General features: G+C 40.1%; 1 protein-coding gene across 3 annotated transcripts in view; it reads left to right on the top strand.

Annotated features, from left to right (window-relative positions):
- Positions 1-410: 410 nt before the first annotated feature.
- Positions 411-25,508, top strand: part of arhgef28a (Rho guanine nucleotide exchange factor (GEF) 28a) — a 52,772-nt gene continuing 27,674 nt past the window's right edge. For 2 of the 3 annotated variants that reach the window (XM_086301300.1, XM_086301299.1), the window contains exons 1-9: positions 411-778; positions 3,168-3,222; positions 10,538-10,682; positions 10,771-11,136; positions 14,705-14,894; positions 15,194-15,383; positions 17,259-17,328; positions 19,636-19,682; positions 19,814-19,886. In XM_086301300.1, the coding sequence (XP_086157426.1) occupies positions 3,190-3,222; positions 10,538-10,682; positions 10,771-11,136; positions 14,705-14,894; positions 15,194-15,383; positions 17,259-17,328; positions 19,636-19,682; positions 19,814-19,886 (1,114 nt within the window). In that variant the 5' untranslated portion in view covers positions 411-778; positions 3,168-3,189. The remainder of the gene's footprint in view (positions 779-3,167; positions 3,223-10,537; positions 10,683-10,770; positions 11,137-14,704; positions 14,895-15,193; positions 15,384-17,258; positions 17,329-19,635; positions 19,683-19,813; positions 19,887-25,508) is intronic. The other variant, XM_086301301.1, reaches the window with a different exon arrangement.

The following is a 25,508-nucleotide window of genomic DNA, read 5'->3' as shown; positions in this document are numbered from 1 at the left end:
CCAGCAGGTAGCAGCAGATGGCTGTCCTTCCCTGAGCCTAATTCTGGATGAGGTTTCTTCCAATTAAAAGGGAGTTTTTCCTTCTCACTGTTGCCAAGTGCTTGCTTGAACAAGGTCACCTGATGGTTGGGGCTTTGTATTACTGTAGGGTCTTTACCTTACAATATAAAGTCCCTTGAGGCGACTATTGTGTGAGAAAATGTAACTGAACTGAAGTGAATTGAACTGACTTTGTACTTATAGTCTTTTCACCGCTGCTGCTGTGGTTTCTTTGTACTCGATCACAGTGACATCACTCAGGCTGATCTCTGATTGGAGAAAATTAAAATGATGAACACTAAACACAGGAGCTCAGTTAAAGGAAATGTCAAATGAAGCATTAAATGTCATTATGAGTTCCCTATGCTGGGGACGTTACATTTATAGAGACGGAATTAAGCACATGTCGCCACGTTTGGCCCTGCCTCCCGGAGAGGTTTCACTCATGCTGCCCGGTCCTTGAAGGGGTGGACCAAAAAAAAAAAAAAAAAAGGACAGGCAGCAAAGGAAAAGGAAAAACATTGGCGACACCTGCAGACTCCTAACCTGCTCTCTCTCGGAGCAAAAACATGGAAACCTGAAAGAAGCGGAAAGAAACAACTCATTCGGAATAAAAGGTGCATTAATAAAGTATGTTTATTCGTCACAACTACTACGCGGAGCAGAAGCGAGCGGCTCAAACACTTTCCAAATAGACTCCCGGAGCGAGAAAGCGGAGGGAGGGAGGAAAGCGCAGCAGGTAATGGGAAGCTGATTCATCCTCACTCGGAAAAGTTCCGTTTCACGCAGATTTTCATTAAAACTTAAAGGAAGGAGCAGTGTGCAGACAGCGAAACTGTTTTCATGTACTTTTTAATTTTTGTATATATATTTTTTTTACTTGTTAATTGTTCACGTGAGGCGTGGATGGAGTGAAATGCTGGTGCGTTCACAGGTAAAAGGCAAAACGCGCGTTTTCCCCTGTCTATGTCGTCTATTCAAACCCGCTGTTGTGATCCCGGAGAGAGATAAATGATTCGTTTACTGGCTGTATTTGACTGTTAAGTGCAGGGGTTTCGCTTCCTACTGACAGTAGCAGTGGAGATCATTTATTGTTCATAGGAGTGCTCACAATGTGTGCGGTCCCCCGTTTTCACTTCTTTGTGTGGCTGCTCCATGCATTAGTGTGAAAGCGAGGTGGTTTTCCTCTAAGTAATACCTTACATTCTGAGTCCGATAACTCTAATTTACGGAGACGCTCATAAGTCGCCATACATCATTCATGAATTTGTGAGCTCTTTTATTAAGTTTAAATACGTCATGTTGAAAATTGTGGAGTTATGCAGTTGTCATTCACTGTGTGCATAAAAATGCTTTCGACAGCCTGTTTTTGCAGCTTGCCATGTGAACGGAAATTAAATAGTTTAACCGTGCGTCATCTGAAAAAGGGCTGATGAAGACAGGGTTTACATACTCCCATCTATGTATGTCAAAATGCTTTCCAAATGCTTTTTGACAGCGTGCGGTTATGTGTAATCTTTTTTCTGTTTTCTCACGCTCTGTTCTGGCGTGCCTGGCCACGACTCATATCAGGTTTCTCCTTCATACTGAATAGTCAGACTGAGGACAATGAATGACACTAATGCTTTGCATAGTATTAGAAAAAAATAGACAATAAACGTTGGGTTTAAAGTTAATCCGTAGATGGTGGTGTGCCTTACTTTGGTTTCCTGGTCATCCAATCTTTGTTTTCACCTGCAGTCTATTCAAAAGTTGTTTTTGAGCTCGTGAAGCTCAGGTGAGGTCTTCCTTCTGTGTTTGGACGTGAATCTTGTTTTGAACTTTCTATAAAGGGAAGATGAGCAGAACAATCGCATTTGTGGGCATTTAAAAAAAAATCTGTAATAGGCTAGATTAACCATCATTAGTTGTACATCACAGTAGTGTAATCCTATAGATATAAGTAAAAAAACTTATTTCACCCATTGATGTGCAAATCGATTTATAATTTCTATGTAGTCTTTTTTTCTTTTTGATATCCTGTCTTTCTCCATTAAATTTAAACTACCATCAGAATTAGATCCTGCTCTATTCTTAAAAATTTAGCTAGAAATTAAAATAATCATTTCCACCACTGTAAATGAATTGACCTGCCCACCTTTCCTTTACGTACTTTTATATGGAAGAAGTGGCATAATCAAAAAATATTCAACAACCATTAAAATATGTGTATTGAAATCAAAGCCGAGAAGAGTATTCAGTTAATAAATTAATAAACATGAAAGCATGATTCCTGATTTTGGTTGGTTAAAAAAAACCAACAACACAATTTTAACCATAATTTCTTCAAAAGTGTGAAAACTTGCATACTGGTAGATTTTTTTTAAAGGTTCATCTTTTAAAAGCAGGAAGTACTTAATCTACCCAAAACTATAGCTGTTTTTTCATTATGGTTACCATAAAAAAAAATCCTCGATATTTTAGCCAGGACATTCACGTGGCTTACTTTCTACAATTAAATGAAAATTTTCCTAAAATAAAATCATGGCTACAGTTTATTCATGCAAGGGAGCCATTTATGGGTTAGGATTACATTAACATTCGGCTCATTTAATGGAACTTTTGCCTGTTTGGGACATGCAAAAAGTCTGCAGAGCCACAAGGCCTGCTGGATGTGCCCCAGCTGATGCAGATGAGTGTCTAGACAAAGAGCAGCCTGCAGACCTGCTGTGCAGCTTTGAAGTCATGCACTATTCACGGCTGAGACTGAAGTCACAGTGGATCAGGTGTGTGCTGATGATACAGTTACCCTTTCTACCACTGCTGTATCCTGTCTGAAGGCTATTGTTTTTCCATTCATGCAGACAGCGAACTAAGCCCTATAAGAGTCTTCATCTTACTCACCTCAGGAAATGTTTTGAAACGTGGCACACAAAAATAGCAAGCGATCTCTTGGTCCTGACTTTGGGAGACAGTGGGGCTAAGAGGAGGGTCAGATCTTGGAGGTTAAAGTTTCACGCCAAACAATAACATAAGTGCAATAAATTTGGTGCAACATTCAATGCTTCAGTTGTAGCATGGCTATAGGTTACATTAGGCGGTGCTGTTATTAACCCGATGTCATAGTAACACCTCTGTTTTGTCTCCAGGTCTTTGGTGGATGGAGAGAAAATGGACGTGAACCAGAGGGAGCTGCCTTTATTTGTAAGTGACTACCTCCTTAGCTTGTGTGTGTCTGAGGTGTTTGCATAATGCAGGGTTGTCAAACTTATTCTGCATGATGGTCCACAGTTTCCATTACTGTCAAAGACACATTTAATTCCAATTCATAGAAGAAGAACAAGAAGTGCAATTTGAACAGCAGGTGTTTATTTTTTACATGCTTATTCTGAATTCTATTCTATATGGAAAAGTTGCTGTAGAAACTCTGGCTGATTGGGACCCACACCCAGTTTCACACCTTGGCTCAGGCGATTAGAGGATCATCAGGGGGTCCTTTTGTCCCTCTGTGGGGGGTCACTCCCACTAGGTTTATATCTGGGACTCTCCACCATTTGACCTTAGAACTGAAGAAGCTTCTCGGATGAGAGGTGAAACGTCTTCAAGTAACTTAAAGAAGTCCAGATGCTTTTCTTTGCAAGCTCCTTTGACTACGATGACCTGGATGACTGAGAACCTTCACAGACATGCTGTAGTAAATCAAAGAAATTGTCATTGGTCATTGCCCAGACTCTCTTGCAACTGCAAAACTGAAAGTCTTCATTAATATACAGAAAAGGTTTTATTTATTTTTCTGTGGACCCATTGTAAAAACAGAAATTTCTACAGGCGATAGTAAAAATTAAAAACAGAAGATTTTCTGTTCAAGTTTATCTATTAATTACTCTGGTGTAATATGAACAACAATGGCAATGTGGGGTGGGGTGTGTGTGGGTGGGTGGGTGGGGGGGGGGGGTATCTTTATCAGTAAGAAAAGCTGTGAACCTTAAGAAAACACAGTTGAAAGTGCAAAATCTATGCCCTCTTTCATATACTCCAAAGCCATCAAGTGGCCCAGATTGAGGTCTTTGCCAGGCTGATACTGACCCCAAAGCCTTATGTTTCAGGCATGATTTTTTTTTTACCTCAGCAGAAGTGTTTCCCTCCAGCTATCCTCCTCCTCTCTCAGTCCTGACTCTCTCTGTGTGCACTGGTTGACTAGTGAGCCTTGTGTCGCAGGTGAAACCCAACCCAGCAGGGTTTCAGTCCCTGGGGAAGCCAGGCTCTATGCCGCCCACCACATGACAAGGGCTTCTGAAAGCATGGCTCCCATAGTGAACATGGGACTAAGAATAATAGAGTATTCTTGGCTCTTTAAAAACTACTGGTTACACAAGTTTAAAAAAAAAAGAAAAGTGGATTTTCTTTTCTAAAATTGTCAAGTTGTTGTCTTTTCAACTTTTTTTGTTTTAACTTTTGGACGTTTTAGTTTTGTTTCGCCATCTCTTTCTCTCTTTTCCTCTTTCACTCTCTCTCTGCCTATTCTCCTGTAAATGTGGAAGCCTGGGTGGGCCAGTCACTGAAGCGTTGCCAGATTTCTGGTAAGCGGAGTGCCTGCTTGTTTTGCTGTGTCACCAGTTTGAGAGAGGGATGGTGATGGGGGTGGGGGTCGCTTCGAAATCGTTGCCTCCATTCGCTCACAGAATCTGATGGAGGGCCGGTCTCGAGGCCCAGACATGTGAATCATTATGGGCGCTAGAACTTACACATACTAAGAGGAAGTGGTGTCTCCACCCTCAGAGGACACAGCTGAACAGGAGCAACTCTCAGGACTGAATGAGATCCAGATTTCAATGCTGGGCTTTGTGTAGACAAGCTGTGGCACACTGCTGTGATATAAAGACTACTATTGTAGCATGCCTAGTAAAGTTTTATGGCGCACCTCCACGCACGCAACACAGTGTCATGCCCATAGCAAATACTGATGAACGAGATCAATGGAGAAGTGGCTGCCATGAGTTGGATGGAAAAAGCGTTGGGAGTTCCTGTGTGGAAGGAGATTTTATTGAGCTGTAGTTTAGCTTCAGGTTCATGCGAAAGTCATTTTGTTTGTCCAGGTGCATGATTGAATCAAACTTATGCCCCTGAAAGAAGAATGTGTGTCCATGTTGGTGAAATGGAAAGTGCAATTTTACCACAACAGAGGCTGAACTAACTGCATTTCCAGTTGTAGCAACACCAGCAGCTTGCTTCTTTCTTGGTTTGCCACCACATTCGTTCATGCTTAAGGATCTGAAACTATTAATGAGGCTTAAATGTGATAAACTAGACAGCAGATTTAAAAAAAAACCCAAAATTCTGCTGTTACTGCTATTATATAGAAATCTGCCTGACATATTTGTGTTCTGGAGGGGTAAATAGTAATTTTAACATTTTTTGTACATTATTTTATATTTTTCAGGTCATTTTAGTTGATCTAAATCTGTGGATTGCCAAATAAGGTGGTAAATAGGGTAACCATAACAACTGCTTAACATCAGGATGTTAGCAGTGCTGTTGTGAGCAAGTCAGCATAAATATTCAATATTCCGGCCAATAGTTTTTGGCTTTCAGAAATGAAACATAAATAAATTTCCCTAACATTTATTATGTGAAGTTATTTATTTACACATTTATGCTGTGTCTGACTCTGCTTGGATCACGTGGTTGTTATGTTTGTGGTCTTCCAAACATATGTGGTTCCAACAAGGAAGTTGCAAAGTGCCTCTGCTGGACAAACTATGCAATGTTAACATTCATAACATAGCTGAAGGGTGTTTTCACCTGGTTCCCTTTGTATTTTAAACTTGAATTTACTGGCTATTATAAATGCAGATACCAATTGATTGGCAAATAGCTAATATTGACAGATGATAATAAGAATAACCCAGGTTGATCCTGATACAATTATGGTACATTTTGTTGAAAAACAATTCTTTAAAATTGGCTCCATTTTTGTAATCTGGATTATTTTCTGTGAAAACGCTTTTGTATTGGCACATGTCAACATACCTGGCAGGACGATACATCTGTTATAGGCCAGTATCAGTTGTTAATATCAGCATATGCTCGCACATACACTTTATTAGAATAGAATAGCCTTTTGTCATTGTACAACAAAATTGTGGTTAAATATTTTTCGAGCAGAGGATGGTTTTGAGCCATCGACCTTTGGGTTATGGGCCCAGAACACTTCTACTGAGCCACTCTGCTTGGGACTCACAATCCCTAATTTAGGGATTAGGTCACTGGGGCTACAGTACGCTAGGTACACTTGGTCAACTGCTCATTAATCCAAAAAGCAACTCAGGACATGTAAACATGGTTAAGATGACCTGCTCGGTTTGAGCATCAGAACTGGGGAGGCAGGTGATCAGACTGGTTGTTTGGTTGTAACCCAGCGGCCCCCAACCCCCGGGCCACGAGAGTTAAGGCTCGGTTGTTAAACTTATGGTTTTCAGGGTTTTTTTTCAGTTTTTATCGTTATTTTTTTTAATCGTTTTTATCGTTCCCTGGGTCTTTCCCCGTGTGTTATGAATACATCCTCCTTTTTTGGTACGGGTACTGATTTTATTTTGTTGTTTTTATTCGCGACACCTTAAAGGGCGGTCTGTGAAAATATTGTCGGACAAAAAAACGGTCCGTGGCCCAAAAATGGTTGGGGACCGCTAGTTTAACCTACAACATGAAGAATTAAAGCTTTTCTGAAGGCAAAAGGGGTCCAACTTAATAGGAAGGTGTACTAAGTAAAGTGGCTGGTGAATGCATTGTTGGGCTCCACTTAAACCAGTACACATCTGCTTGCAAGGCTCTTTTTTTCCCCTTAACAGCAGCTTTTATCTCAGCGCAGTACTGCCACATTTTGACAAATGAAGATAGATTGGGTGTCCCCTTATTACAATGTTTGTTAGATTGCGAGTGTGGTTTGTGTAGTGTAATGGTGGTTTCCTTTAAACTATAGCAGGTATGTGTGTGTGTAATGGTTTATGGGTTTTTTTTCCCCTTTAAGTGCTGTGATGATTGTGTTTGCTTTTCACATGTCAAACCAACAGAAAGACTCACGTTTCCAAATATTTATTGATGCGGAACAAGAAAGTTGTCCATAAAGGATAAAACAACATTACTTCACCAAATAGACACGCTCTCCTATTACAGCTGCTTTCTCAGATGTCGTAATTATTCATTTCAGTACTTCTTGAGAATATTATGTAACAGCTAGTCTACCGACAGGACTTTTCTTTGAGATGAATGGTTGTGGCACTGCACCAGCCCCTTTTGACATGTAGACTAGTTATTAGTATCCCATTTGCACAGCAGATTAAATCAGAGGTATGTGTCTCAGCTGAGCATGAGAAAAGGCCTTCAGCACTAGCTGGTTGTCACTCTCAAGACTCTGGAGTTTATGTTAGTTCAGATGTGAACAGCCCATAGTGTCGCTATGGTAGTGTGTGACGTACTGTCACATACTTGTGGTTGGACAATTGTTTTGCTTAATGTAATGCCTTTGTGTGTGAACGTTCATGAGCATATCATCTTAGAGCATGTGGAAGTAAGTGGAACGGTGGCCTCTGTTGTTCTTTGATCAAATTAAATAGGCTGAGGGTTTATAGTGACTCTATGATTATAGCAGACTCCATTGCACAGTGCAGTTTTTCTTAATGATACCAAATGTTATTTGTATTGGTTATTAAACTGAAATAACTATGCTTGAGAGCTGACATCAGTAGGTCTTTGCACTGAGGGGAGCTAACTGTTATTGGAGCTGTTTTTGTTTTTGCGGTGGCACTGATCTTACTCCCCTGACGTCACCCGTGTGATACACTCAGGAGATCATGGCAAAGAGCTGTAGAGCTGACAACTACAGGTTTCCTGGAGACCGGGCAGCAGATTTGATGTTGTTTTTCCTCCCACCCCCCACACTGAATGGACAATAACATGCGGAGGTTAGAAGACCATCTCTCTGGTGTATCATTTAGTGTTTTAATTTGTGTTTAGTGTTAGTGTTTTAATAAAAATAAACATTAAAAACAAAGCAGCCCAGTTGTTATGTCACACAACAGCAAAAGCACCTTGTGGATTCATAGCAGGCATATATGAAAAACCTTGTATTCATAACTAAATATACTCCCCGACCTTCAACCTTGCCACGTGGAAGGCATGAAGTAAAAAACCACAAGGTGTTGAATATTTCATTGTTACTGGATCAGGTTGTGTCATGACGGTGCCCTGGAAAAAAGGCCATAGATCACATCGGTGTGTTGTCATATCGCAACCCCAGCCAACCTCTGTTCTAATCTCCAAGACTCAGGAGGTACAGATTTGTCTGATCAAATTTTGCCCCTCTTAAAGTAATATTGTCTGAGGCTATGGGACAATGTTGAGACAATTGAGTGGAAACTATATCCTCTGTGCAGGATTCAAAATGCAATCAAACAATATTGTGTGATGTGTCTTTTATAGACATTTACAAAGGAATACAGTATAAAAAATACAGAAAACTGCACATAGCATTAATATCTAAATAAATTCTATTACATTTTTTTTGTAAATGTACTTTTATGAATGACTCTTCATGTGGAGTTAGACTTACAGGAAATAACGAAGGCTACACAAGCAGCAGGATGAAATCTTATCTTCTGTTATGCGGAAAAACAATCAGAGATAAGTGTGCACTAAGTGGTACTGCAGCTAACCGCTGAAAACGGAGAAACTGCAGCTTGAGTCAGACCTGTTTATCACTTTCAAATAGCAGCCTCGCAAACAACAGGAAGATAGCAACTCTTGAAACCCCCAAGGGTTTCCAAAGAACAGGGGTAAAGGTTAGAAATTTGACTGGAACCAGATTTTAAGTGCAGTTGAAATGATTATAGACTTTTTGTTTTGTTTTTGTTTCCATGGGAAAGATTGACCTATACTCGCATGTATAATATAGGTCAAAACATGTTTGAAGACATAAGTTGTCCTGAGAAAAAAATTCCTTGAAAGTGAAATCACTGCAGGCACTTCCAATCCATTAGAAAGTGACATGTTTTAGATAAGAGTATTGCACACAATGTATCTGGAACGTCAGAGTCCGGACAAACTGTTTGCCGACCCTCTTATGGATGAACATAATACCAAGTAGATGAATTCCAGTGTTGAGCTATCTATACTGGCACGAGGACAGTGTTTACAGAGGACAGTTGTCCTTCCAGCATATTCCTGATTCGATGTCATTGTGTTTTCTTTGCAATGTATGAGCTGGAATGCAAGAAAACCTTGGTGGTTTTTGCTGGTGTTTGTGTACAAACAGAATAAGTCAGTGCCGTCATGTTTCCTGCTGATATCCATAAAAGATGGTAAAGTTATGACAGTCGTATAGTCGGATAATGCAGGAAAAAAGGCTAGAGTGGGTTAAAAAGTAGAATCTCTTCATAGGATAGATTGTGAGAACATAAGAGCCCCTGTTTTCTTCCTGGGAAAACACAACAGGAGGGTTAAGTACAAGGAGTGCAGTAAAAGTTGTGAAACTAAATCGCCCATTTTTTGCCTTTTTAAGTTCGGGTTTCTTACAGTATAGGTCACACTTAGTGGCTCGGTCACACTAGATTTAAAATAGGATGGCCTGTTTTTACATTTTGCATCCTAGGAACAACTGGTGGTTTCCCAGTAATTGCATAAACTTTTTTTATGTTTGGTGGTATTATTGTAGGGTCTGCCTTACAATATGAAGCGGCTTGAGGCGACTGTTGTTGTGATTTGGCGCTATATAAATAAAATTAAATTGAATTGACAGATTGTAAGTAGTTGCAGTGATCATTTGGTCACCAAGAAGTTGAATGATAAGCCACAGGTTGCCTGGTGGGAGGCAACTTGTCTCCAAACAGTCACAGTCTGACTTGGACTGACTACAACCACACTGTGACAGATTGGTAAAGATTTGCAGATAATTGCTGTCTGACTTAAAAACGCAGATGGATTGTCAAGATGAGCACAAGTCACCTGGGACAAGTTTCTTTGCATATGTGGGCTTGATTCAACCGGTTGCCAACTGACTATACAATCAAGGTTGCTGAGCATCTGTGCCATTTTGTCTCTAATTTTGTGAAGGAATTTCTGAATATATATTTCAAATACATGAGGTTCTGGCTGGAGTAGTTAATGCAAATTAATGTTTAGTGAGAAATTCTGTGCATGTTGATGGCAATAGATTCGCAATAAGTTCATGATTATCATCGATGTATCAGAGTTAATTGCTTTGTTATCACATTCTCTTGCACACTGACAGCAGAGTGGCTCTGTCTTATTACTGTTTTATCACTGTCTTGATGCACAAAAGTTGCTCTGAATTGCAACTGATTGCAAGTTCTTGCAAACTTGGTACACATCTTTGAAACATCATCATTGGACTCAATCGCATAAGTTGGTGATTTCTAGCCAAAGTGATAGAATATTCTTCAGTTCTACTAGAAATCATGCTCAAGGGTGATAATATTGCCTGACTTTCTGTTTCTCAAACCAGGGACAAGTGGAGGCTCATGTAAGGCTGCAAACCAGAGTTTCTGAACATGCAGATTTCTACATTGTTGTACAAGGCTCTAGACTTGCACACGTGATTAGAGCAAAAAGAGCCAATGATGGCTTGAGTCTCTGCTTCACAGTTCCAGGTATGTCCTTTAGTCAACCACTTTGGCTCTCACGTTGTCATCACTTCCTGCTTTGATTTTTTAAAATGATTTTCTCTATATTCCACAGGCCACAACCTTGAGGAAGTTGTTTTTGTCACATCCTACTTTCACATTGAGAACAAAGTCAAACCTTGTGAGGGGGAAGCGTCCTTTAAGTACGTCAGGGATGATGCCCAGGAAGTAGCAGAATACCTAAGTGAAAACAGAGACCAGCTTGACCCCCAGAGCTTCTTAGAGATCCTGAAGAAGTTTCCTTGTTGCGCACAGGGAGAGGATGATGAGCTCTTTGTTGAACAGTTAGCTCACCTTGAGCAGGAGGTGGAGATCAATAAAAGTTCAGCTGATCTTCGGCTGCTGGATGAGAAGATCACACATGCTTTGGCTAACATGGATTACCCTCAGCAGTGGAAAACAGATGGCCAACCTAAAGAAGGTAATGAAATGAAACGTCCAACTTTAAGTCGGAGGTTAGTTTCTGGAGACTTCAGTAACCACTTGCATCTCAGGTTTCTATCTCTAAAGCCCAAATGTGTTTTCGTATTATTTTTGCTTCATGTTCTTTTTCCATGGTAGAATAATTGTACACCACACATCTTTAATGACTTTAAAAAGTACAATTGTGGGTACACAACTTTGAATTTATTTTGAAGCTTTCATCCACACAGGCTCAAATATATACATGCTTTGACTTTAAACTTTTACGTGGTGCTGAAGATTCTTTTATGTCTTTTAATGTGACAAGGTGAAGGCCTATTAACATCTCGTTAATAATCATGATTCAATCATGATTGAATCATGATTAACTGTTTTTTTTGCCAGCAATAAAACAAATTTTTTGACAGCACTCATTAGATTGACCAGTACTCTGAAAAATGGGAATGTCCAAGTAATAACGGTAGATTTACACAAGTTGAGGTCTCTTGAAGCCATTTCTAAATAATCAGAGATTGCAAGATCATTAGATCAAACAACTGTAAGCAATCACAAGTTTTTTGGATATGTTGGCACTTGCCAAGGTCTGGAAGAAAACCCAACCTGCCAGCCTCAGATGAGAGGAACTTGGTTAGAATGTTCAAGAACAACCCAGGAACCACCAACTCAAGCCTGACATGACCTGTAAACTGCAGGAATACCAGTCGCTGTTCTCAGTGGAACGTGTTTTGCGTCATCAACAAATGAGAGGCTTCCTCCCACCGTCCAAAGACATGCAGCTTGTGGGGATAGGTTAATTGGTTAATCCAAATTGCCACTAGGTGTGAATGTGCGAGTGAATGTGAGTGTGAATGGTTGTCTGTCCCTATGTGTTAGCCCTGCGACAGACTGGCGACCTGTCCAGGGTGTACCCCGCCTTTCGCCCTATGACAGCTGGGATAGGCTCCAGCGCCCCCCGCGACCCTGAAAAGGATAAGCGGAAGCGAATGGATGGATGGATGAACAAATGAGAGGGCGCTGATAAAGGAAATCAACTAAAATTTGCAGCTGCCCACATGGACAAGTCAAATCGCTTCTGGAGAAAAGTTTTATGGGCATAAGACAGAAAGATTGAGCTCTTTTGTCACATTGACAAGAGTTTGTTTGGAGGCAGGTAAGGTAAAGGTAAGGTTTTTAAACCCAAGAAGACTGCACTAACTGTTAAGCACAGTGGTGGCAGCATCATGCTTTGGGGCTGTTTTGCTGCTGTGGTACTGATACCAACTGAGTGTTACAACAGGAGAGTGATACACAATCCCAAATACACATCAGAAAGGCTTTTACCAATACTGCTAAGAAGAGTGGTCAAATATCCATCCAAAATTATGCTACAAGCTAGTTAAAGTGTCTGGTCAATGTGCAATTGTTATCGGGAAATTTAACCAAATACTGTTGTGCCTTTGTGCTTTAGAGAAAATCCAAAATAAATGTAAACTTGTGCATAGATTTTTTTTTAAAAAAAGTAAGATATATGCTGTAAAAATATTCCACCCTGGAAAAAGAAATTTTCAAAAAAATTATTAAAAGCTGCAAATTAGCATGATGAGTGTATGGAAACTTGGTCAAGTTTAATATAATAAGGACAGTCTCTTGGCTGTCTAACGATGCCACTGAGAGTGGATATGCCTAATATCATGACTTCAGCCACACAGCTCTGGCTGTGAGTAGAGAAACCCCACCTACTTGCCAGTCAACAACACTGTTAAAAAGGGGCAGCCAATCAGAAATGTTGACCTTAAAGGGAAATATGGGGAAACTGTTGGTTTCAGACAGAGATGAAACTGAGTGGTTGCAGCAAGGTCTGGTATTAGATAATATAAAACAATAAATAAAACATTGTGCTAGAAAGGAGCACACAAGGTGCCTACTATCTTCACACGTTGATATCACAAAAGTAAAGTTATTGAATCATTTGGAAAACATTTTTTTTGTAGTTTTGAGGAAAGGAACGTATTAATCCTTCAGGTCATTATTGCTCCGGTGCTCTGGTGTTCAGTGGTTTCAAACCCAATGAGATCTGACTGTGCGGCTCACCTCAGTCATCACATGATTCAGAGGACCAGGCAGCCAGTCGGGCAGAGGCTGGTTTGCTCCAAAGACAAAGTAATTATTGCCATTATTCTTTCTTGGTCAGATTAGAGTTGTCCTGCAGACCTCCGTGGCTGCTAAATCAACTTCCACAACCCTTTGCACTACACTCCCATTGCTAGAGTTTCTGGCATCTAGCCTTAGATTGAGTTATTTATTATGTTTTGTGCTATCCTTTGTAATGAAAAGGATTAAAATGCTCAACAGTATAACAAAATTTTAATGAAAATAAGAAATTAGGAATTACATATACTGGTCCAGCTGTTTCATTATGCCTTTACAATTCCAGACTGTTTGTATTCATCATAAGCAGAAAAAGCAAATGAGACTATAGGCAGCCTAAAGCAGCATATTCACATGTAGTGCTAAAGGCTGCATTCAGACTGTGTGTGTGTGTGTGTGTGTGTGTGTCCTTGTATTTGACAATGCATGTATGGTCATGGTTTGCTTAAAAAAAAAAAGCAAATGCTGATGCAAAGCTTGGGTGTGGTGCAAATTCAAAGTAGCTCTTGGCCCCCATAGCCATGCGGTGCACTATTTGCAATGGCAACAATTTGACAATGACGTGCTTGTTTGTTGAACTTTGCATAAAGAGCATGTGCAGCATTCGCAGCCCTCTCCAAACTGGGTCACAATTTAATGGCACCATTGTTGAGGCGGCAGGACATTTCAGTTCATTTTGGGGTTTCAACAAGAATTGGAAAGGAGAAGAGAAATAGTTGAATTGTTCTGCACATTGTTTCTGCACTGGAAAGATGGTACCATGGTAACTCTCACCCACAGACGGGGGGAAGACCCAGAAGATAAAGTCTTTTTTAAAGTTTCTTCCTGAGCTTACAAGACGACAACGATGTAGAGAGAAGGATTTTGCTGGTGGTTTTTCGCTTGCTCTTTCCTGCTGCCCTACATTAGACTACAGACTGTTAAAAGATCAGTCAGTCATAGGGAATAACGACTGCTGACATGTCCTCATACTCATTGTTTATGTTCCCTTATACTCCAGTGAGCAGGAGGCTAGATCTAGCAACTGTGTCACAGCAGGTGTTTGCTTAGGAAAGCATTTGGTTTTAGTTGGCAATGATAATATTCATATAGTGCATACAGGCAGAACGCAGAGTCACTCATTCCTTATATGCACAGTGCCCTGCTGCTGTGTTGATGCACTGGAAGTCTATTTGAAATAGCAGGAAAAGTTCTGGATTCTTGAAGCTAATACCGCTTTTGATATTTGGGATTTCCAAATACATTCATATTGACTAAAAGTCATTTTTGTTTACATGAACAAATCACACAAACAATTCTGACATTGATTACTCAGAAGACACATGCTAAGAAGGCTGTTTTACATGTGTCAGCGCTTTTTAAACATCTCCTCGATTGAAAGATTATTCAGCATCTTTCTCCCTCCAGATAATTCTTTCTTTTCTTTTCTTTTTCTCCAGCTGTCAAACATCATCCCAGAGAAACCCTTCTCCACGTTGCGGTGCGTTTGGGTTTGGTTCACCTTGCCCGATTCTTAATTCACCAACCAAGAGGTCAAAGGGCATTGACCTTACCCAATCAGGATGGAGACACACCCCTCCAATTAGCTCAAAAGTCTGGACAGCATGCCATGTTCATGCTGCTAGCAGCGTAAGACTCTTATTATTTTACTGTTGTCTCTTTTCGACTATTGAAAGGTAGTAGTATTTTCCTTTTGAAGGTATTACTGTAATATCGTAAATAATTGCTTTATGAAGTAAATGATGAGTAATGATGAAAGAAATTAAGATGGAAATATACACAAAATGCACATGCATAAAATTTATTTTAAATATGATAAACCTCTAACATTTCCACATGCAGTAATAACATTGTAAAGACTGAGCTTGAGAAGTATGTACAATAGCTGATATATTGGGGATTATTGTAGTAAATCTTTTCCTCATCAGCTCTCCAGGTCCTGCAGTCAGCCCTCTTCCTGGTGTGTGGTGCTTGTGGTCCAACAGTTCTTACATGCTGAGGTTCTGTCCTGGGACCGACTCTCTAGCCCTCTCTGTGAGGCATACCCCGGGAAGCTCCCCTCAGGATAGCATCATGGTCCTGCGAGAAAGACTAGAAGACTTCAGTGTTTCTAAAATGGTGAGAATAAACCACAGGGGATGTCTGTTAAAAAATTTAGGGAAGAAAATGCAAAAGACTGTTCCAATGCCTGTCTGTGCTTGATGTAAAGTTATGTTGTTAAGTTAAGGCCATATCATAAGTTTAGTAAACCCTTGTGTAAACACTCATGCTCTTTAACAATCATAGGTTTTGATAAGAGTGAAGCAGTAAATACATTACCTCTGCAGTACAGTAAAACGAAGGGCACGAGGGAAGAAAATGGATGACGTTAGCTGATGATAACAGGCTTAAGGGGATTACCTTAAAGAGCGAGAAGCCAAAGCAAATTGTTTCAGGCAGAGGATAAGCTGAGGGGTCGCATCAAGTAAGGATTATTTTGAACTGTGGATCATGTGAAACTACAATAGCAGTGTCCACGAGTTTAAATATGGAGTTAAAAATCAATATAATGAGTCCACCTTTAATGTTTGGACACGCTTGAAAATCCTTTTGTGAGCTAATAAAGCAAACAATGGTTCGACCTCTCCAATAACTCTGTGACCTGCTTCCTGTTGATAACCCAATCAGACCACTCAGGTCATCAGGTGCAGCTCTTAACTATTCCCAGAATTAGATCTAAGTGAGCTGAGGGAGCTTTCAGTCAATGTGGTCCTGTTCTTTGGAACATAATGCCTGCTGACCTGAGGTCAGTTACAAATGGGTCTACACTCAGAAAAACCAATAGAAAGATTTTGAGTTTCTGTTCTCACAGGCTTATAATTAATATCTATGTGTGGACGTGTGTGTCTGTGTGTTAAGTAGGACTGGGTGTCGTCACTGATTTCTAGAATCGTTTCGATTCTGATTCACAAGGTCCCGAATCGATTCGATTCGATTTGATTTGAATCTGGGAAATTTTGACTCAGTCAGAAATATTATAATTCTCATCACGTATCAGTACATTTCCATATTTTTATAGCTATAAAAACAAAGCCGACACTTGAGACTTTATCAAAAGTGTGAGCATCACAGCAGATGCCTTTGTGTCAAAGTAGCTGAGGATAAAACACAGAAAAACATGAAGGCGACTTTCCTTGCCTGGGATTTTATAGCAGATAACCTTAAAAATATTCTGCAGTAGATCAAAAACGAAAGAAAGTCATCAAACAACATATGAACATTACCTGATGCTGCTGAAGTGAAGCAGAGCAAAGTTACAGAGGTTTGTTTAGAGTCCGTGCCGTCGGGTGAGAAAGCCACATCTCACTGATTCTGATCCGTCGGCAGGTCCGCGCGTTGTGTTTACGTCTTTGTGCAGAATCCGTGTTCCTGCTCTCTTTTACTGTTTTAGCTGTTTGGTGGTTGTTGAAATTTTGTGAGGTTTCACCTGAGATTCTGGCGTTTCGGGCAAAATAAATTTATGTTAAAAAATCAATTCAGGATCGATAACACGTTATCTAAGCTAGAATCGATTTTAATTGATAAATCGATAATCAAAACCCACCCATAGTGTTAAGCACATTGAGTTTAAATGCAATGAAATGCGCTCTATAAACAAAATTGACATTGATATTGATATACTAGCAAAAACAAAGCAAAGGCCGACCTACACTGAACTTCACATCTGAAGCAAACGCAAACAGAGACATTTGACATTCCTGGATGATGAATACGCAAATAAAAAACATAGTGATGTTAATAATGGATGTGTGATGTTGTTCATGCAAAGTTTGGTTCAGATTGGCCCATCTGTATGTGAGTACATATGGACATACATCCATACATAGTTTGTATATACACATATTATAGTAAGACTGCAGTAGTGACTAAATAATTGTACTTTATCATAATGTCATGTTTCTTTGTACAGTTCATGGCAGTTTTAATTTACTCAAACATCTGTTTCTGTCCAAGATCAATGTGCTCAGAGCTGATACTGTGGTGGGCAAGAGGGATACAGATGAAGGTGTTCAGACTAACAAAGGTAAGTTCTGAATTAAACTAATGTGTAGCATTGTGGTCAATTTGTGTTCATAATATCAGAGAAATTGATTACTTTCAGGCTTTTATCTGAAAAATATTAGGCCAATGTTTATCCAGCCTTTCGTGTACTTTGTATGGGGCCGGTCTCTAACCACATGTCCAATTTATCACTGTATCCAAGATGGTGGGATAACATGGCAGCATCCACAAACCGGTGTCTGTTCCTGTGTATTTTTATGGATTAATTCCAAATTTGTACGTTAGAAGATGTAATTACACACTAATCAGTCTATATTTATGAGCACAGCAGTATTTCTTCTATTAAATAACCTCAAAATGCAGCTGATTGTACCTTTAATGGAAGTCTTCACCAAAAATGTTGGATTAGAATCATGGATTTTAGAATAAAGAATGGTCTTCGACCGTACTAATTGACAGTAAATATAAGAAATAGCTTTAATCAAGTTTGTCCTTACCCATGTTATTACTACAGAAGCAGTGGTTGAGCTCAGTCCACACCAAAGCAGTGTCTTGTCCCATATTACATGGACTTTCCGGCTGTATAACCCCCCCCCCCCCACACACACACACACACACACACACACAAAGGTTCATAAACACACATGTCAGTACTGTTTCTTCCATGAACTTAGTCATGATCCAAATTCTTGATTGACAGATAATAAACTGATCATTGCATTTTTCAATATTTCAGATCACTTACTCTCATATTTGGACTTTGGACTGTTTAGTCAGACAAAATCAGAATCAGAATCAAAATCAGAATACTTTATTGATCCCTGGGGGAAATTATTTTTTGTTACAGTGCTCCATTTTAAACCAACATTAAGACAAGACAGACAATACACTAACTAAGAATAGTACAATATATACATATATATACATACATACATACATAAGTCACTTATAAATAAATATTTGGAAAAGAAACATGTGTAGTTGTAGCAGCAAACAGTGTGTTAAGTGGATGCGTTGTACAGGGAGATGGCCACAGGCAGGAATGATTTCCTGTGTCGTTCAGTGGTGCTTTTCGGTAATCTCAGTCTCTCACTGAACGAGCTCCTGTGACTGACCAACATGTCATGGAGTGGGTGGGAGGTGTTATCCAACATTGTCTTTATCTTGGACAGCATCCGCCTCTCCGACACCACCTTGAGGGAGTCCAGCTCCATCCCCACAACATTGCTGGCCTTACGGATCAGTTTATTAAGTCTGTTGGCATCTGCGACCCTCAGCCTGCTCCCCCAGCATGCAACAGCATAGAGGATCGCACTGGCCACAACAGACTCATAGAAAATCCTCAGCATTTTCTGGCAGATGTTGAAGGACCTCAGTCTAGCAGTATAAAGACTTCATCCCAGGCTCTGAGAACCTGTAGCGGTCATTTCTAAACTGCTTTCTGATGCTTTGTAGCCGAAACAAAGTGTTTGATTTGTCAAAAATAACAATCAAAGGATTTTGCAATAATGAAAATAATAATTACTTACAACCCTGCTATTGTCATCACACTGATCTGCGCGTGCGCAAACAGCTCATGCGTGTTGTCTGCCTGCGGTGGCATGCAAGTTTGGAGACTTTACTCTGGAGCAGTGGAAAAATGAACAGCCACAGATTCACTTGAGCAAACAGTGGTATGATCAGACATCCATCACTTAGGACCTAAAGAGACTAGAAAAACACTTTCAACAGACACCATAAAAGGCACAGCCACAGCACATCTGAGCCTTCAGAGAAAACCGAAGAAGCACATTGTTTCTCTTTCCCTGCGGTGACATGTTCAGGCTGGCATGCAGACATGCAGAGAGTAATCTTTGCTAATCTTCGATGCCAGCCGCGAATTATTTTCTATCATTCTATATCTGTGTCTCACACACACACACACATTTTGTGTTTCTTCAACCTGTGGCTACTCTTTTTGGTAACCATAGAGATGGCAGGTGGCAGCATCGACTCATAAAGGGAAGCAGGAAGTGTACCACGGTATTGACCTTAACCCCGTCGCGACTCTAGCAGCCGTCCATTAATCCTCTTGAAATAACAGCTCCACAGTAGGGAGCTTGTGCTCTTTCTCTGGACCTGCTGGTTTGGACGAGCGCAAAGTCTGATTGGTTAGTTTTCCATTCCTGGATAGCAGAGTCACATCCAGAGAACCTGATGTTGTGCCTTCCACATAACTCTCTTTTTTAGAGTAGCAGCAGCAGCAGCAGCAAGAGGGGGAGGAGGAGGAAGATGAGGGTGTTTGTGTGTCAGGCTTCAGCTTTTGGTTAAGTGTTTTTCTTTTGCACAGGCAACAACAAGGAACAACATGTGAAAGAGCATGTGCTCGTGGACAGTGTGAGTATACATACATACGTTGTAGATGTTTGCAGATTTTTGAATGCAGCCATATGCATTTATGACTTTTTCAAGTAAACTATATGTAAATTTAGTGAAATGGTGTGCATGCTTTTTGTGTTTGCTTAAAGGTTTTTGAAGAGCAGCTCGTCCTGTCTTTAGATGACGATGATGATGAAGAAGAGTACTCATCCTCATTATCTGGTAACTCTCTTCTCTTCTCTTCTCTTCTCTTCGACCTCTGCTTCAAGTATTTTCAGATGATTTATTCACTGGTCCAACGTTTTGGCCCAGCAATCACAACTTTTTATTTTCCGTTTTAATATTACGGCAGTAACTCTTCAGCATCTGGATTAAATGATGAATGGGTAATCCATAAAAAATACAACAACATATTTGTGGCTGCACTGAACAGCGGGGTGTGGGAACAGAACATATTAAGCTAGTACAGAAGCCTGGGGAGGAACTGTTTCTCTCGTGGTCTTAGCACAATATGCGAAGCTCTGTTTTGAATCACATCATTGGAAATCGATGCGGTTGCTGCTTCACAGGCACAGACAGGGATGGGCTTCTGTATTAGGCACAGAGGTGGTATTCGTTTATTAAATGGACATATTGTCCTCCGGGAGTCTTTGGATGATGCTGGTTGTGTCTTTACCCGCACTGGCTCCATAATGACTCAATCCAGGGGTCCAGGAATCTGCCCTGTCAGTGGGACAAAGACAGGAATGGGGTCAGGCTTGTCCCACTCAGACTTTGTCTGAGCTATGAGATGCCCCCCCCCCCCTCTGGTTTGTCGCCCTGCCATCCCCTCCCCCGATTCTCTCCTGGATCAAACAGTAGAGCTGTGTACTCGAAGCAAGAGGTGGAATGTTAACAAGCTAAAGTGTCCTCGGCTTACAAAAGCTGACATTTCAGATAAGACACATGCATTTACACTGATTCCCTTTTAAATCCAACATCTGCTCAAGACTATATAAGCTGAAGCTCATTGGCTAGTAAAAAAAAGTTGAAAAGGATGCTAAAGTGTTTCGGGTGTCACCACGGTTACTGCGAATGCTAATTTTCCTGTGTGATGCTGTGGAAGAATGAAGAGTTTGTTGTAAACTTTGGAGAGGCTCTGGTGCTACTCAATGGCGCTTGTAAATGCTGTATAAATGAAATTATGTGTGTGCGTTTACGATAAAGTGTCAGCGTCAAGTAGTGTCGCGTGAAAAACACGAGGCATCGATCCCATTGTTTTCCACAGATTGCAGATTTCTCCTTATATTCCTCAAGTTCTTAAACTCTCTTTTGGCCTGAGTGCTTTAGATGGGATGACAGTGTCTTGGGGCTACTGTGGTGAAAAAGTGTCATTTGGAGTTATTGTTTTTTTCCAGATCTGTTGAAATGATCATAACAGTTTCTCATGTTTCACTGACATAACTCAGCGGTGGCAGTTATTGTTGGAGCTAGCTTGTGTTACGATTAGTCTACCAGCCGAGACTTGTGCTGCTTGTGTCTGTCACCATTAGATCCAGTACTGGAATCGTGGTTCTTTGTTTTTGCCTGTGTGAAAGGTTCTACTTAAAGGTCACAGCAGATACATAAAAACAAGATAAAAGTCATGGAACTATATGAGAAGTCTGCCTTGTATATTTGAGCTCCATGTGCGCTACTTGTATGTCTTCACTGTGTGAGAGCAGCAAAGAGGAAATGCCTCTGTGATGCCCAGGATTTCCTTTACATTAGTGCAGCCATGGCAGGTCCAGACATCAAAGTCTGGGTGGAAAGTGCACTCATCAAGGAAGGCAATTTTCCACGTGTTTAAAATAAAAATGCCAACCACCACTCCCTCACAGTTGCCCAAGTAATTATGTACACTGTACACGTTCAACAGGACTTTACTTTGAGACATTGTTCAGGCTACTTTAAATTACTACATTTCATAGTCAACGGTCACATTACTGTTGTGTTTTTTTTGTTCTGCACAATATACAGATCATGTGGCAGGCATTATAGTGTGTATTTTTGTATAAATACATGCAGAGTTATACAAAGAAGCTTAATCTGCCTTACCTTTAATCTAAACCAAACGCTCACATTTTCTAATAGGCACTAAAGACAAGATTCATCTGACGTTAACTGGAAACCACTAATGCAGATTAGAAAAGAAGAAAAAATAAGATTCAGAAAAAAGCAAGAGAAAAAAAATATCTGAACACCAATAAAATATAGATTAAAATATCTGACAGTGTCATAGACAGGGGTGTCAAAAGTAAAAGCATTTTTTACTAGTACACATACTTGTGTTGAAATTACTTTGGTAAAAGTCAAAGCACTGATTCAAATTCTTTACCCAAGTAAAAGTGAAAAATTACAAGCTCTGGATGTGCTCAGATTAAAAAAGTTAAAAGTAGCTTTTTGGAGGGCAGCTATTTTTGTAAAAAAGTAAACTGAACCTTGTGCTATATTAATAAAGTAATTAAATAATTAAATGATATTAACACATGAGAATACAAACTTTTTTTGAACAGGGAAATGAGTACAGTCCAACATTAAAGTGGGATTTCACTGGAGGGAACTCAGTCATTTCTATTCTGAGCTCTACTCCTGTTTATTATTGTGAGCTGTGTTCTTTGTGTACATGCTGTGATCAGCTGACCTATGTTGCTGCTGGTCTTTGTGGATTTACACAACTGAATTGAACAAGCTGTAAGCAAATTTTTCATGAGCTAGCTTCTCTGATTTCCGTTCCCTACACTGGCAGTGTACTGTTTATACTATCATTATACTAGACAGTATTATAAAAGTTGAATGAACCAAAGCATCATCATCTTAAATTCAATTTAATCTCTGCTACCCTTTATGTAAACCAACTCTGACCAGGAACACGTCACCGGCTGTGCACCAGCCCAGTACAGTGCTTTACTGTATTCACATCATATACGGATCCAGTGTCATATTTTTAAAAATGAGGACATTACATCCTTTGTCCGGCCCGTCTTTCTACAGCTTTTTCTTTCTTACATCTTTCTCCATGTCTGAGTGAAGTTATCTTTTCTTCCTGTGAAATGCAACAGCTGCACCTTTAGCTAGCAACACACTGTGTGACAAACTGCACACAAACAGTTTGTGTGTTTGCTGATGTGTGTTGAACTGTTAGTGACACTGCATTTTAAATTACTTAAAATGCTTAAAATGCTTGCTCCTCCTATTGTAGTGCTAGCTAGACGCTGAAGTACAGTGACCGCAACTTATGTACATCTGGACTAAAAACGCCATTCCAGATCATTCCGACCCATTTTAACTCGAGCATAGTGATATAAACGATGCATAAATTTTTTAGATATTTGCCTTTTTCATCTCTGTGTAGGCAGAAAGCCCTTGTAATGGATACACCAATGAGACAGTTTTTCATGAGCTATTGTTACCTCCATCTAGACTCATATTGGTTTAATGTTTTGAAGTGTGGAGTAATGGTGAATTGTGCTGTTCTGCTTAAGTACAGTAACCAAGTATTTGTACTTCATTACCTCAGACCTCTGGTCAGTATAATAGCTTGTTATCACCCACAAACTCTTCAGGGAGTCACTGAATGTATCTAAGGCGACCCCTTGCAAAATAAGGGAGCTGCTGGGACCATAGACACTATAAAAAAGTACCTAATGGTATGTTACCCACTGTTTCATCTTGTTATGAAGACTTAAACTGAGCTTTTTTTGTGATTTTAGTGTTTTGAAACCCAAGCTGATGAATATGGTATGATTCTGACTGTGAAAGAGCACCGCATGCTCATCGGTTAATGACTGATTCACATTATAAAATTCATGTTTTAGTCACTATAGTCTGAAACTAGTGATTGTCCTCTGGGAGTCATCACAAAAATGTCGATTGAGGTCACGTAGTGAGGGAGCACAGGACCGTAGACCAGTGTTTCCCAACCTTTTGGAGCCACTGCACATATTTCACATTAGAAAAATCACACGGCACACCACCAAACAAAAATGTCACAAAAAGCATATTGATCATTTCCCCCTGCGCACCAGGTAAAGCAGAATTGGCTCCGTTTGTCCCCATTATACCTTTTTTGCTTTCTTCTGGCCACTACTCATGCTAGGGACTTCATCTGGGTTGGAATTTTTCCCAGGACCCAGGTCAGATTGACTACTTTTTCTTTTCAAATATTTATCTATTGCTATTACGCGTTGTGTTTTCTCACTCACAGCATGACTATTATATAATTTCTTCTTTGTCTTCTTCTGTTTTATTGGCAGTTATCAACCCATTTAATTAGAGCAGTTGTAGTTGTAGTACTGGTTGTACTGCCCTCTAGTGGAAGAGAATGTAATTGTTCTGCCCGTTACGCCGATCGCTTAGAGTACAAATCAGGTGGAACCAGATAATCTTCCATGACACACCTAACCATTTCTCATGGCACACCTATGTGCCGCGGCACTGTAGTTGGGAAACACTGCCGTAGACTTCTATACAAGCAAAAGTCTGTATGCAGGAAAAGGTGTCGTCCCCTGCTGGTCATTAACTCCAAGATCGGAACCTTGATGTAACTGCCAGTTCCCTGCGTCAGCCTCCTGGAACTAACTGTTCCTTTCTACACAAACTCTGACCAGTCCTAAAACCTCACTTCTGTCTAAATACCAAAGTATGTAGTGTTTAGAAACTTTAAGACAAAGTAGATATTAATGTTATGTCGCCCTAAAAAGAGATTATTAATTGGCAAAATAACTCCCGAATGCCAGAGGCAGCACACGCAAACAGATCCTAACCATGTATAATAGGCTCAGTGACCAGAAAATGTCACAAAAAATTAATATGGCGACAAAATGTTTTACCAGTCAGTGGTTGCTGGAGTACTTTTCTATGCTGTGGTGTGCTGGGGGAGCAGCACAGCAAAGAAGGACTCATCCAGGCTGGAGAAACTGATCAGGAGGGCTAGCTCTGTGGTCGGCATGAAGCTGGACACTCTGGTGACAGTGGCAGAGAAAAGGACATTAAAGAAACTGATGGACATTATGGACAATGCCAGGCATCCTCTGCACATGGCCATTAACAACCAGAAGAGTCTGTTCAGTGACAGGTTGCTTCTCCCAAAGACAAGAACTAACAGACTTAAAAACTCCTTTGTCCCACACGCCATCAGACTGTTTAACTCCTCTCTGGAGGGGAGAGGGAGGGGAAACAGGAGGACAAAGGAGGGAACAACTAAGCTGTAGTGCCTCTTCACCTCACTGTGCAATACCTTTTGTGCAATACTTTTGTAAATAGTCAACGGTGCAATAGACTCAATACTTGAAATGTGCAACTCACTTGTATTTTTATTTTTATTCCTATTTATTCTATTTATCCCCTTCGTATATTTTATTTATATTGTCTCTGTATTTATATATATGTGTGTGTGTATAACTCTGTAACTTCTGTCGGTGCTGTGCTTTTTTGGAAATCGAATTTCCCAGAGGAACCCACCCGAGGGATTAATAAAGTTCTATCTTATCTCTCTTATCTTAAAAGGAAAACAGATCAGATTTGAAAGGTGAGATTAAGACAGAGATGCGTGCCTCTCTTCAGTGCCAAGCAAGTCTAACAACTTCAACTCTGATTTCAAGTATTTATGACCTCTTCAATTTTGGGGAAAAAACCCCCATGCACATGGATATAAAACTTTGGCAACATTGTTTCTTTTATTTTTCATCATTGGATTTTTATGAGCTCAAATCTAAAATCTAACCATGGTCACTGCCTGTATTTCTGAATATTGCTAAGAATGAGTGTTCATAAACACTGTGTTGACCTAGCACTTGAAGGAAAGAGAGAGAGAGTGATAGTGAG

This window comes from Aulonocara sp. 'chitande type north' Nkhata Bay, linkage group LG7 (assembly GCF_057382095.1).
Source record: "Aulonocara sp. 'chitande type north' Nkhata Bay isolate Kocher_YH1m ecotype deep benthic linkage group LG7, A_spYH_male_GT1.1, whole genome shotgun sequence".
Taxonomy (NCBI): domain Eukaryota; kingdom Metazoa; phylum Chordata; class Actinopteri; order Cichliformes; family Cichlidae; genus Aulonocara; species Aulonocara sp. 'chitande type north' Nkhata Bay.
Note: the sequence above shows the minus strand (reverse complement) of the source record. Positions and strands in the feature narration are given on the sequence as shown.